General features: G+C 52.5%; 1 protein-coding gene across 1 annotated transcript; it reads left to right on the top strand.

Annotated features, from left to right (window-relative positions):
• The first annotated feature begins 4,375 nt into the window (after positions 1 to 4,375).
• LOC107497898 (cyclin-dependent kinases regulatory subunit 2-like) lies at positions 4,376 to 5,696 on the top strand. The gene is made up of 2 exons (XM_036232202.1): positions 4,376 to 4,381; positions 5,445 to 5,696. The coding sequence occupies exons 1-2, from the start codon at positions 4,376 to 4,378 to the stop codon at positions 5,694 to 5,696; spliced, it is 258 nt and encodes an 85-aa protein (XP_036088095.1).
• The last annotated feature ends 8,644 nt before the right edge of the window (positions 5,697 to 14,340 follow it).

Genomic DNA, 14,340 nt, shown 5'->3' with positions numbered 1-14,340 from the left:
CCCTCCCTCTCTGAGAGCTTGACCCCTACCTTGCTTGAGTCCTTCATTTGCCCCTGAAGCCTTGACCCAGAGCAGTGACACCAAATTGTTAAATAAGTCCCCGTTCCTGGGCTAGGCCAGGGAAGGACAGGAGGAGGCAGGGTCCACTTTCTAGGTCAGAACTCCTTGCCCTCGTCCTTCATTCTCTAGCCCATGTTTTTCAAAACTAGATCTTGGAGAGAGAGGCAGAGAGACTGCGTATGCTTCTGTGTGTGTGACTGAGTGTGTATGTCTATGTGGAGAGAGGGAGAGGGAGGGAGAGAGAACAGAGCCGGGGAGTATGTGTGTGTTACGTGTGTGTGGAGAGGGAGAGAGGAAGGAGAGAACAGAGCCTGGGAGTGTGTGTGTGGCTGTGTGACTGCGTGACTATGTACAAGAGAGACTGTGCGGTGGGGGGGGGGCACTCTAGCAGCAAACTGTACCTTAAAGGCACAGACTCTGCCTCTGCCCTGCTCCCCTCCACCTCCACCCCCCCCACCCCCACCCCCACCCCCCCACAACCACCTCCCACCATCATCAGCTGGGAACCAGAGCAGGCCTGTCCCCAGGGACTACTGCCTAAGGGAAGAGAAGCAAGCCCAGCCCTCTCAGACCCCCCTACCCCCCAAGGCTGAGGCTTTGAGAGCTCAGAAATAGGTCCTACCAGAGGAAGGAGAAAGGGGCTTTATTCCTCCTGAAGAAAGCAGGGCCTCCCAGAAGACTGGGGGCTGGGGAGGGGAGGAGGCCCAGCTCTGGGGCAAGACTGCCTGCTTGGGGTCCTAGCTCTTTACTTACTAGGGGTGGGGTGGGTGGAGGTAGGCCGCAACCTCTGTACTTCTTTTGCAGGGCCGCGACACCCACGCAGAGCTGTGCAACAGTCATGGACTGGAGACCACGAGGGTGTAGGTGGTGGCGGGAAAGCCACGAGGGTCTCTGTTGCAGACAGGAAGCCCCTACTCAGTCAGGTCTGGGCTCTCAGGCAGCCTTCCTGCCGTTTTGGCAGCTGGAGCTTGCACAACAGAACGCAGGGGCGTTTGTTTTTTTCCCCACAGCAACCCGCCCCTTCCCTCATGCTCACACCAGGTTTTAGCTCCAAGGCTGGAGGTGATGGGTGGAGCAGTGGGAGGCTAAATCCTGGTTTCTAACCCTGCCTAGGCGTCTTACTCCATGTGTGACCCTGGACAGGTCCCTCACCCTCTCTGGATTGCTGCTGCCTGCTCTGTATAATGAAGACGTTGTGTTCAGAGAGTCTACCAACTCTTCTAGCTCTGACCTTCCCTGGCTCCGGGTCCAATGATAGGCATCATCTGATGAGAAAAACGCCTCTATCTAGGAAGAGTATGAGAAGTAATCCAGCCCTGAAACCTCCTGCTCTATTCTAGAGCCACGAAAAGTAGAGGCGCCGAAGTGTCCATGAAAATCTCCTAACCCAACTCCTCCATTTCAAAGTCGAGGAAACTGAGGCAGTGATTTGCCCCAGATGCACAGTGAGAACTGAAGCTTGGACAGGAGCTCTGGTCCCCTGGCTCCAGCCTCCAGAGTCGGGGTCACCGACAGAGCAGCAAGACCCTGGAGGCCGAGAGGAGGAGGAGGAGGAACCGGGTGGGGGGGCGCGCCCCACCGGCCGCGGGCCCCTTCCGGCCCCTCCCCCAGCCTGTGCACCGTCCCGCCACCTGCTCCCCCGCCCGCCGGGGCGGGGCCGCCACCCCCCATCTCCATGGCAACGCGCAGCCCGGCCGGCCTCCCTGGCCTCCCTGCAGCCGCGCAGCCCATCTGGCCCCTAGCCGGTCCCAGCTGGGCTGCCCGAGGCTCTGGCCGCCTAGGGCCTACACACACACACACACACACACACACACACACACACACACACACCGCCTAGGGCCTACACACACACACACACACACACACACACACACACACACACACACACACACACACACACACACACACACCGCCTAGGGCCTACACACACACACACACACACACACACACACACACACACACCCGGCAGCCAGAGACCAGGGCCCGAGCTCCACGCTTCATCTCCCTACCCGCGCCAGTACCTGGGCTGACTCTTGGGCTCATCCTGATGGGTTAGAAGCCACCTTACCCTCTGGGATCTCACATTCTAGAGACATCCCCCCTCATCCCGCCAATGTTCATCCAGTGGCAGCATCTCAGGATTAGAGGCCAGCTTTCTGGAGCCCCCCACCTGGGCTCAAATCCCCAAGTAGTGTGGCCCTGAGCAATTTACTTAACCCTTTACACATCTGAAAAATGAAGGTGATCATAAAACCTGCCTTACAGGGTAGTTGCGAGGGTTAAATGGGTCAATAAAGAAAAATAACATAGAGTGAGCACTCAGCAAGTATCAACTTATTATTACTGCAGGTTGCAAGTGCTGTAAGAGCTGGCTGTGGGAGCTCAGAGTAGGGGTCCTAACTCAGCCTGGGGACAGCAGGAAAGGGTTCCTAGAGGAGGCTGTGCTGGTAGGAATCTTAGGAAATAGCAGTTAGGAAGCCAGAGAAGGGGGAATAGCAGCAGCAAAGACATAGAGGTGGAAAATAGGTGGCAGGTTGGGGAGGGGTGGACGGACAAAGCCCTTCAGTGTAGCTGGAGAGTGTAGAAGAGCTTGGCTTTTAGATGGAGGGCACTAGAACCAGAGCCACTGAAGGGTTTGGAACAGAAGCATGACATGCCCTTTGTTTTTGGCTACTATGCATGCAATGGCTTGGGAGTCCAGTGGTCCTGTTGAGAGATGGTGAATCCTGAGCAAGGGGAGTTGCAAGGTTAGTGGAAGGTGGGCACAGATTCACAGCTATTGAGGAAGCAGACCCAGCATAATGGTGACCTATGGATTGCTTGCAGCTGGAGAGGGCAGAGTTAAGAATGGACAGGACACTCAGGTTGTTGGCTTGGGCACTGAGAGGGAGGCAGGGCCAGAAGAAAGTCAGGTCTGGGGGTAGGGAGAAAGATGATGAACTATGAGTATGTAACAAGGGGGAAGAGGGTGCTGCCCAGCTTGAGAACATTTGAGTGTGGAGCCTAGAGACCTGGACTGGAAAGTCCAGCATGTGCTCGGATAGTTACAAATCCTGCCATGGCCTGAGAGCTGCCCCAGGGTCAACAGGGGGCGGGGACCCTCACCAGGCCACATCTTCCTCTACTAACAAAAGGATTTAGGCTTCAGAGTTCCAAGAAAGATTCTAAGAATTCTAAGCTTCATTTCCCTGGGGCCAAGTAGAATTTGTCCAAAAAAAAAATTCAAGAATCTGACCTAAATTCTATGTGTGCCATTACCTCTTTCTGAGATTTTGGGGTTTTGGAGGGTGGTTTTGGGTGAGGGAGTATAAAGAGTATAAGGAGATAGAATGTTGTGCTGAGCTGTCCCCGTTCTGTTGTTTACCAGCTGTGAGGTCTTAGACAATTCTCATCAAACCTCAGTTTCCTCCTTGCTACCCACCACACGGGATTATAGTAAGAATTAAATGGAATGCTGGACACAAAGCTCCCAGCGTGGCCTCTGGCTATCTTTGTTAAATATGCAAATTCCAGGAGCTTCTTCAAGACCCAGGAAGGTGAATTTCCATCAGTGGGTCTGGGAAACTGCAGGCGAAACTAGCCCATCAATAGATCAAAGCCTCCGACTACCACCCTGGGACGCCTCTGGCACTGTTCTCTCCATGGGGTGGTCCACCCCTAACATTCAAGGCCCGTGGCAAGAGTTGAAACGGCTGTCCCCTTTCCAGGTTCCTCCTTCGCTGCCCACCTGCTTCATCCCTTCTGCAAAAGATCTTGTGTGCAGGCTTCATGCCTAAGCTCCCAAGCACACCTGCCTCCCCAAACAACTTCCTTGTCCACCACTCATGCCTAAAGTTGCACACACCTGCAGCACAGCCCACTGGGAGGACAGACTCAGATCCTGGGAGCATGCTCAGGGCCCTTTGGGCAGGAATTCCAGATCCCAGGTACCTGGAGCATGATCTAGAATGATAAATTTGGACTCCGGGTGGGCATACCCCCTTAGCCCCATGTATACCTCATCTCGTAGGGGGAAGTGGGGTTGGAGGAAGATGTAGGAGATCCCTCTGTAATAGAGTTCAAAGTCCCAGGCCTATGGGCTTCCCTGCCTCTGTTCCTATCAGTTCCTCCTTCTGTTTAGCTCACTGGTTCCCAGCAGCTGTATCATGGAGGCTGCAGCCATTTGTCCATTTGCCTGGTCCCTATCCAACTGAGGTCACCTCAGACTTTGCTTCCAGCCTCTGCTGGCCCTGAGAAATACAGGGTTCTGAGGCCTCACACACAACCACCTCGTGGGCCATCATTACCTATATGTGCGCCCAGTCCCTGGGTTGTCATGGAGGTTAGATTATTGTTCTTTCAAAGTGAGGAAACAGAAGCTCAGAAAAGGCAAAGGAGGACTTAGTGTTATAGAGTACCTACTGAATGTCAAGGGCTGAGGTAGGTACTTTTTAAAGACATGACCACACAACACCACTGTCAGTATTGTCCCCAATTTACAGGTGAGGACACTGGCTCAGGAAGGAAAGATAACTGGCCCAAGGATCACTCAGTTGGTAGGAGGCAGAGTCAGAAATCAAACTCAGATCGGTCAGACTGCAGAGCCCCACCCCAGGGATGCATAGTAGGCCTTCAATGAGTCTAGCCAAGAGGAGCTGAGGACAGTTGGACACCTGGGCCTGTCCTCTCCAGTGAGGGCTATGGAATGTGAGGAATGTTCACCCGGGGCAGGGCTGCCGACAAAGTGACCTTTGGGAAGATAAAGGAGAGTTCCAGTACTGAGAAGGAGACTGGCTGAGGTGGATCCGGAGTGGTAGAGACCAGGACTAGCCGCAGCGGGCCACCCACCCCTCAAACCCTCCTTGAGCCAGGAGTTACAACTAGGGCATGGGACGCAGGGAGATGCTGCTACACCTCAGCTCCTGCTGTTCCCTCAGCTGGAATCTCCTTTCTTCCATTCTGCCAATGACACCTCAGCTGCCGTGCCTCTAACCCTGTCCCCAACTGTCACCTGGACATTTTCACTCGGAGGGCCTTGGGGAATCTCAGCAATAACTGTCCATAACTAAACTCACCATGCTCCCTGACTTCCTCCTACCACCCTCCCTGGGAATGCCACCTCCATGCCCAAATTCATTGCTTGGTGTTAGGGTGCTAGCCTTGCCTCTTCCTTCTCCCTCTTACTCCATCCAAACTCAGTCTCCTAATGTCTCTACTTCTCCTTGCTGCCTCTGACCTCCAGCCTCAGACCCTCCAAACCCATCTCCCCATGACATCAGGGCAGAATTGCCAGATATAACAAATAAAAATACAGGACTCTCAGTTAAATTTGAATTTCAGATAAATAATGAATACTTTTTTAGGAGTCCAGTTGCTTGTCCACTGTGTCCACTCTTCTCGTCCAGTCGCTGACCCTCCACGCTGCCCACAAGCAGATCTACCACTCAGATAAGTACTTCAACAAGCACTGTGAGTACTGGCATGTCATGTTACCCAGAGAACTTTCCAAACAAGTACCCCTAACCCAACTGATGTCCAAAGAGGAGTGGAAGAGACTTGGTGTCCAACAGAGTCTTGGCTGGGGTCATTACATGATTCATGAGCCGGAACCATATTCTTTCTTTAGACGGTCTCTTCCAAAAAATCAACAAAGATGAAGTCTGTCTGGGGATCGCCAATGAAATCTTTTTTAAAGTTAATGCCCATGTGTATATAAGGTGGCATTCAGTGAGTACTTGAAAAATGTACAAATCATTCATCCATACCTGTGCATGAGCTGTATTCTTCACAGCAACAGAGCTCAGTTAAATGCAGCTGCACATAGGTTACTATAAGGTGTTTAAAATTTATTCTACTTAGTTTTTCTCTTAATATAAGTGTTTATTTGATTTTACCTGTTACATTTGTTGAGTAAAGTTTGTAAGTTGCAATTTTTTTAAAAATTATTCATTGTTTATCTGAAATTTAAATTTACAGGGCATCTTATATTTTACCTGGCAACCCTAAGCTGGAGTGTACTTCACCCTTTAAAACTCTCCATTGCTTCCTTGAGGGGTGGAGGATGGAGAAAACTCCCATGCTTGGAGCACTCTTTTCCCACTGGTCCTTCTCTGCCTATCCCCAGCCACCTTTCAATTCTCAGAAATCACCTTCTCTAGAAAGCCTCGCAAACAGCCATAGACTGGGAAAAGGGCTGCTCTGTACAATTAGAGGCTACTGTACTTCTCTTATCAGAACCTAAAATACACTGCTGATCCCCCATCCGTAAGAGCTCATATGAGACCAGCGTCTCGTCTTCTGTCTACTGTGTCCGCTCCTTAGCCCCTAGCACCTCGCATGGCACTTAAAATAACTTGCTCTGGAACCCTGGCTAACCCCATTGCCTTCTCCGAGCCTCAGTCCATATGAGGAAGGGTCATCAAAAATGACCTGTGAGGCCAGTTCCAGGTCTGATGCCTGACCCTCACTTTGACCCTGGAGATCCTAGGGCAGGGCTGGCTAGGGGCTCAACTTGGAAGACCTGAGGACAAGCTCCAGCTCTGCCATATGTGGCCTCAGGCAAGTTCCCACCCTCTCTCAGCCTGCCTCTTCTCTGCCAGGTTCTAACTTGTGGGGATCACGCTGCCCTCCTGGAACAGCCTGGTAAGGTTGTTAGGAGGTTGAAGTCAGTGAGGTAAGGCATGCAGCACAGCACAGTGCAGCTTTTGAGGCCCTCAGAGAACTGAGATTCCTGCCTGCTCTTCCCCTCACCTGGGCGGCCTATATGCCCTGGAGTGATCCTGGAGAAGCAGCAAGAGCTCCAAGGGGAGGAGGGAGGGTGGGAAGGAGAAAGAAGCTAGGCTAGGAGCTTTCAGGCAAGACTTTAAATCTGGTCTCTATTTGTTTATTTATTTATCTTTAAAGGGCCTGAGTAACTTCTCTAAGAGCCAGGAATCAATCCAACTGACAGAGACAACCTGAAGTCCACAGCCCATTCATTTGTGGGGTACTAGCCTAAATGGGTGACAGGGAACATGCGAGTAGAAGGGGAGCAGCCTCAGGAAACCTGGGTCCAAGGGGACACCCAGGGTGGGGGCTTTGTCCAGACTTACTATTCCCACAATCTCTGGACTCCCCCAGCCACTCTGAGTAAACATGCAGCTTGAATGAGAACAGGGTGCTCAATGGTTTCAAGACGAGCTCTTCTACCACCCTCATTCCAGCTCCCTTTCTACCAGTGGGCTGATGAGGCAGGAAAACCCCGGCAGGCTCCTGGGACCGGCCCTACTCTGTGACCACGCACTTCCGGTGCTTGGACAGGGCCTTCCCATGGCTGTTTTGCTCTCCTCATCTGGACAATTTGGGGCAAGGACTGGAGACCCTCCCTTCCAGGACAGACAGCCCAGGGTTCTAGAAGATGAGACTGCAGTGAGTAATTCAAGTGCTATGGGCCCCCAGGAAATGAATTCTTGCCTCTGAACAGGAATCTTAAGACAAGGCTCTCAGATCACCTTCTTCTCTTTCTGTTCTTCCCTGTCCATCTCCTGCCTACTTCTTCCTCTTATTCTCTTGCCTGTCTCTTGCAGCCCCTGCTGAACTAGCTTCCTATAACCCATTAATCAGGCCTGATCTGACCTCAAGGCCAAAGAGGCAAGAAGAGAAGGCAGGGAGCGAGGAAGAAAATCAGCCTTCATTGAGGCCTTTGTCTCCATTGTCTCCTAGAGTCCCTCAGTTACCCTACAAGGCAGAACCTGTTTTCAGGGTGCAAATTCAGCCTATAAGAGCCTAGTTGCTAGCTCCAACAGACATCACACAACTGATAAGAAGTGGGCTTTCATGTTTGCTCTCCTCATTATAGGGCTCCAAGGGGACCCCAGAGGAAGACAGTCTCCCACCTCCTGAAGCTGTGAGTCCTAGTGAAGGTCATTTAGGGCTTGAAGCCAGGCAGAGCAGGTGGGAGAGCTGGGCTAGCAAGTCCTTGTCCCAAACAGGCTCAGTCACCTGAGGCAAGTCACTTCACCTTTCTGAGGATCCTTTTGTCCACTTAAAATCTGCCCTGGAGCAGCCTTTGTCCTCGAGAGAAAGGTGATAAATGCCTGATCTGGGGGCAAAATGATTTTAAATGCTGGTTCTACTCTTCCTTAGTTGAGTGACTAGACAAGTCACTGCCTCACTGGCCATCACTTCCCACCCCTGTGAAATGGGGGTGATGAGGCCACCTGAAAGGGCCTTTTTGAAGATTGGAAGAGATAGTGCACATAGAAAGGACAGCACGGCGCCTTGCACCTTGGAGGGCTCCACAGCTAGCAGGCCAGGGGTGGAGAGAAGCCCAACACAGAAGCCTAGTGACTGATCTATGGGACCCAGGCCTACAAGGTCCCCACCACCTTGCTATGAGACCAGGCAAGTGGCTTTCCCCACCAAGAGGCCAAAGCATACTCTTGGGCTTGGGAGGGCAGACTAGAGACTCATATGTGTGACCTTTCACCCTCTCGGGCCCTCAGAGAGTAGACCCTCGGAGGGCAGACCCTCGCCCATTCTACTCTGTCCCGGCCCTCACACATCCCTTCTGCTCCACTCTTCCGCATGCAGGCCCAGGGCTCTGTCATCACCCCACCCCCAAAACAAAAGGGACATTTGACATTCTTTGTCTCCTGCAAACTCATTCTGTGAGTGTATAGGACCCAGCAGGCCTTGCAGCTGGGACCTGCCACCTTCCCTCCAGTCCTGGCCCAGCTCTCCAGAGAGCTTTGCTCTTAGAGAAGGAGGGAGGATGGGAGGGGCCTTAAAGGAGCAGAGCCTTCTCTCAAAAAGTGTTCCCCACCCCAACCATTAGAATTGTCTGGAAGGAAACCAGGTGGGGGAGGGAGACAGGAGAGGTGTCCAAGTAGGCATTTGAGATTGGGGTACCAGCTAAATTGGGGCTAAAACCTAATCTTCTTCTGGCTCCCAGCAGAGGGCTCTTTTCACTAACTGGTTTCTTAGTCTCTTTTAAAGGAACTGGTCCCACCCTTGCTGTGATTTGCTGTGTGACGTGGATGAGTCCTTTCCTCTTCTGGGCCTTGGTCTCCCTTGTATAAAATAGAGAGAAAAAACTGGAAGATCTTTCACATATGAGATTTCCAGATCCAGACCCTGGCCAGGGGCTGGGATACCAAAGACAAACCGCACTCCCAGAATCTACATCTGGAATTCCATCAGGAAAGAGCGCAAATGACTCTCGATGTGAGAATATGTTTCGATGAAAGCAGCACACCCCGAATGGTGGAGAACTAGCCTCCCCTCAAATTGATACAGTTCTGTACGCTCTCCAAAGCTCTCCACTCCCTTCATCTATCCATAGGCATGTGAGACAGATAAGACCCAATCCTGTTCTCCTTCGACAGAAAATAAGGCTGCAGGCACACAGAGGGCAGGCCCTGACCCGCCCTGGGAGTGGAGGGTCTAGGAAGTGCTGCCTGGGCTGAACAGGGGAAAGGTGGGTATGATCGATATTCTAGTCAAGGGACCTACGGGAGGAAAGGAGAGGGCAGTGACCAAACGTGCCGTGCTGTAGTTTGGCTGGCTGGAGCTGTGGGTGTGCCTGAGTGGAGTGGAGAGGGGAGGCCGAGGGTCTTGGCTGCCTGGCTAAGGAGTTTGTCTTCTGAGTGTGGAGGAGCCAAGGGGGGGGGAGGGGGTTATGCCAGGCGGTGGTCATTCCATCCTGTTGTAGTAAAGCGAATGAATGGTGGGGCCCCAGACGGAGACCAAGGGAGCCAGGACCGCTGTACACTCAGGTGCCTCCCGACAAAGGGGCCTTGGAGCCTCCGGGGGGAGGGGAGTGGAGCAATTCCTCCCGGGAAAGAGGGGAAGTGAGCGGGGAGATGAAGCAGGGGAGAGGAAATGAAAGATTAAGTGCATAAAGGCCATAAAGCTCAGGAACGTCCAGGCCGGATGGATTCCAGTTTATAGATGCATTTATGTCCAAGGATGTCCACCCAGACCTGATATCCCAGCAAGAGCAGCCACCCAGGGAGGCAGAGAAGACGCTGGGCTGGAGGGGACCTCTTGTGCCCTTGTGCTCCTCTCCTCTGTCCCCCCCACCCCCCATTACCTACCCTCAATTGCTCGGGCTGGCTGACAGCCCAGCTGGAAGCAATTGTGGGAGCCTCCAGCCTGGAGAGCTGCATCCCACAAAGGGCCCTGGTAAATAGCAGCCCACACCCCAGACAGCCTGCAGCTCCCCCTCCTTGCAGCCCCCTGCCCGGAAATTTAAAACAACTGCTCAACACAGTCTTAAATCCTCCAGGAAGGAGCTGGGGTTGGCAGGCAGGAAGCAGGAGGCTGGCCAGGGCCCTGCTTGGAACTCCCTCTCTCCCCAGCTCCCACCCTGAACTCCCCTGAAATACCACCTGCCCCCACAAAGTATTGCCATGGGCTTCCTATCCCCCAGACTTCCCATCCTGGTATTCCTTTCTGGGCACGGCAGCTGCAGCTTGTTGGAATTGCCAGGTAGACAGTAAACATCCAGTGCACAGAATGGTCTTGTCCCCTGCTTGTATCCAGCACTGGGTCTGCCACCGAGCAAATGCATAGTGTATGTATGAAGAATGAGTAAATGAAGGCACCACGTGACCCTGAGCCATCACTCTGCTCTTTTAGCCTCAGTTTTCTTATCTATCGAATGGGCGTGCTAACTCTCACCGAGTCTACTTCCCGGAGTTGTGAGAGTTAAGTAAGAACCTTTATGCAAGTATTTTATTAACTGCAAAGCTGATGAGTCACAACGATTCTGTTCTTGCCTTCCTGGCCTCAGTTTGCTCATTTATAAAATGAGGACCAGAGTTAAGTGCTAGCTAGGGTCCCTCTCAGCTTTAATATCAGACTTTAGCAGGAGATGAGGATGCCCAGACTTTCCTAAGCTCCTTAAGTACTAGCTGAGTGGTAGGGGAAAGGCAGAGGGTGTGGTGTCAACGAAAGAGCCTGCCTAAGGTTCAGAAAAGCCACTATTTTAGCTCCAGCGTGGCCCCTAATTCACTGTATGATACTTTCTGGGCCTCGGTTTTCTTCTCTGTAAAATGGGAGTGGGTGGACACAGGACATCTGAAGTGACCTCTAGCATTAAGTTCTATGATGACAGGACATTATGCAGAGCCACTGACAGGTTTTGAGCAGGAGAGTGGCACAGGCAGAGTCATGTTTCAGAGCTCACTCACAGAGATGTGAGTTATGGTAGAAGGGTAGGGAGTCTGGTGTTCAGAGACTTGGAAGGAGGCTGTTGCCTTCGCCTAGGCAGCTGAAGCTGGCAGCCTCCAGGTCCTTTCCTCATGCTGTGCTCCATGCCTGGGCGGCTCTTACTCTTCCCAGTATATCTTGCTTTTTAAAACTCACCCTTCTTTAAGACTCAGTTCAGGGGCCACCTCCTCTGTAAGGTCTTCCCAGATTGTCACTGATGTAGTTGATCTTTTCCTTTTCTGCCATCCAGTTTCCAAGGTATCTTCGTCATGGGACCAGTTTGAATTACTGTTTATGTGTATATGTGTGTGCATGCACGCCTATTCCCTCCTGGTCTGTGAGCTACTAAGGTCAGGGTGGGTTCTGCCCATCTCCATATCATCTCCAGCATCTATCACCTGGCCTGGCCCAGAGGAGGTATTCAGTCCATGTAAGCAGGATACTGAGGATGCCAGAGCATCCTACCCTTTGAGTTCACCTGCAGGGTAGGAGACTGGGCTCCAGCCTCAGCTTAACTGTTAAGAGCCATGTGACCTTGGACAAGTCACTTCTCCTCTCTGGACCAAGGTCCCTCTTGGCTACATAGAAATTATCTCTGTTGTTCATTCTCAAGTCAAGACTCTGAAGTGAGCGCCCATCCTTGAGCCGCTTCCCTGGCACCTCCCCTCAGCATTTCCTGTGCCCTGGATCACAATGACTTGCTACAGTGTGATTCTCACCAAAACCCAAGTTCACGGAAAACCTCTTCTCTGGGACCTGCACAGCACTGTGCACAGGGAGTGCTTGTCAGGCTTATACAGAGGTGCTCGTCCACTCCTCGGCCCCAAGAAAGGGTGCACAGTAAGACCACCATTAACAGTGTGTGGCTTTACGAGAGCCTAAGAGCATTCACTGCCCAAGTCCAACTGCAGCCCTGTCTCTGTGTCCCCACCCGCCTGCCCAGCTATCCTCCTGGGGCTAGTCTGGCCTCCGCCAAGAGGTGTGGGGAAGGGGTGCTGTCAGCCCCAAAAGCAGATGGATCTTTAGCCAGCGCTACTCTGCTCCAGGCAAACCCTGCATTCTCAGCCAGAATCCCCTTCCCACTCCCCCGCCCCACGGGTTGGGACAGACCTCAGCCAGCAGGCCTCCCAGCTTTGATCAATACAGGGCAAGCAGCCAAGGCGGCTGCAGGCTCCATCCTCTCAGGAGGCCCCAGCTCAGCAGGGTCACATGGGGGAGGGGCATAAGCCTCGCTCAGGGGCTTTTGGCTGGATGGGTGGGGGACAGGGCAGGGGAGAATAGGAAAGACAGGCATCACTCCCAGAGTCATTCATTCCTTCACCCACTCACTCCTCACACATTTGTTCAGTCCACAAATATTTAGCACCAACTGAGCACTAAGCACAGTCATCAGCTCTGGGGACACAGTGAGGATAAGACAGCCGCTCTTGTGGAGCCGATGTTCTCGCGGGATAGAGAGATAACAGCCAAGTGAACAAAGAAAAATAAGAGGTAGTTTCCAAAAGTGATAAAAATAAAATAGGGGAGAGTGACAGAAATTGGGGCAACATTACACGTGGTGGTCAGGGTAAAGATGCCCCCCATGCTGGCGCAGATCAGCCTCCCCAGACAGACTTGAAGGTGGAGGTTTGCACGCAGGAAGCCTGTTGGAGCACACTCATGGGCTCCATACCTGTGACGAGTGAGCAGGCAGGGTCGGGTTAGGGGAGAAGTTAGGCTATGCTGCAATAACGAAGGCCTCAGCTGACCCCCAGGGAGCTCTGGAGCAGATAGTCTTTCAGAGCTATCCCAGCTGGAGGCAACAGGCCTGGCCTTGGTACTCCACCCACACCGGATCAGCCATTGGGTAGCTGCTTCCAGGAAGGAGTGAGACTCTGGGCAAGCTAGCTATCTTCTGTGAAATCATTCCCTGAGTCTCTACTGAGAGCTGCTGCCACCAACACTCAGATCTAGGTGGCACACCTCAGTATCCGCTTAAGTGTGCTAAGATCTGGAGGAAGAATGATCCAGACAAAGGGAGCCGCAAGCACAAAATCCCTGAGGCAGGAACGAGCTTAGCCTGACTGAGGCACAGAAAGAAGGCCAACGGGCCCAGAGTGTGCTCCGTGAAGGGAGAGTCACCTGACAGCAGTCAGAGAGGCAGGCAAAGGCCAATCCAGAAGGGCCTTGTGAACCAGGGGACTTTAAGTGTAAAGGGCCACCCCGGGGAGGACTTCAATAAGAGAGTGATCTGGTAATTACCTATTAACACTACTCTGGTTTCTGGGTGGAGAAGGGGAGGAAAGGGGAGGTTGGGAATGAGGAGAGTAGTTGGGAAGCTTTGGGAGGGGTTCAGGTTGGAGTTGCAGGTGGTTTAACTCGAGCAGGGACGATTACGTCTTAGTTAAATGGATAAGAATTGAGGGAGACCTGAGATGCTACAGGGGCTCAGGGAGAGGGCTCCAGATAAATCTTGGCTGTCACAGGATGTTGTAGAGATGTTTCCAGCATCCTGTGGGGGATATTAAACCAGACGAATTTGACTTTTCCCAACCTTAAGATGCTGCAATTTTGTGGACTGGGGAAGGAACCTCAGAGCTCCTAGTTCCTCTCCCCAACCTGGGCAGTAATCAATCCCCTTTCCAGTGGTTGTTCAGCCCTTGCTGTGCTCATAGGGAACAGGGAGCTTACTCCCCCATGGATCGCTCTGCTGGGAAGTTTTGAGAGCTGCCTCCTTGTAAAGCTGCTCTCAGAGGTCTTTGCTCTGCTCTGGGCCACCACACTAACCACATCTGCTCCCTATGCCCCAAGAGTCCCAAAAAGGTGAGGACATGACTCCTGTCTCCATTCCTACCCCACATCTTCTTGCCTTATGAGTTATCCTGGGGAGAGTATCAGGTCGAGTTCACTCCCGCTCTGCCCCTGATCTGGTTCTTTACCTGTGCATGAACTCATTGCTGTGATCTGCAACTGATACCAGAAAGATACGGAGAGAAGTCATTTTGTAGAATTTGTAGAAGTGTGTTTTCTCCCGAGGCCTGACGCATGTAGAAGTATAACCAGGCTAGGAGTTAGGAGAGCTGGGCACTAGCCTGTGCAGGTGAACTTGGACCAGTTCCTATCCCCTCT

The sequence above is a fragment of the Rousettus aegyptiacus genome, unplaced genomic scaffold (assembly GCF_014176215.1).
Source record: "Rousettus aegyptiacus isolate mRouAeg1 unplaced genomic scaffold, mRouAeg1.p scaffold_m13_p_1, whole genome shotgun sequence".
NCBI lineage: Eukaryota > Metazoa > Chordata > Mammalia > Chiroptera > Pteropodidae > Rousettus > Rousettus aegyptiacus.
The sequence above is the reverse complement of the archived record's forward strand: the minus strand, read 5'-3'. Positions and strand labels throughout refer to the sequence as shown.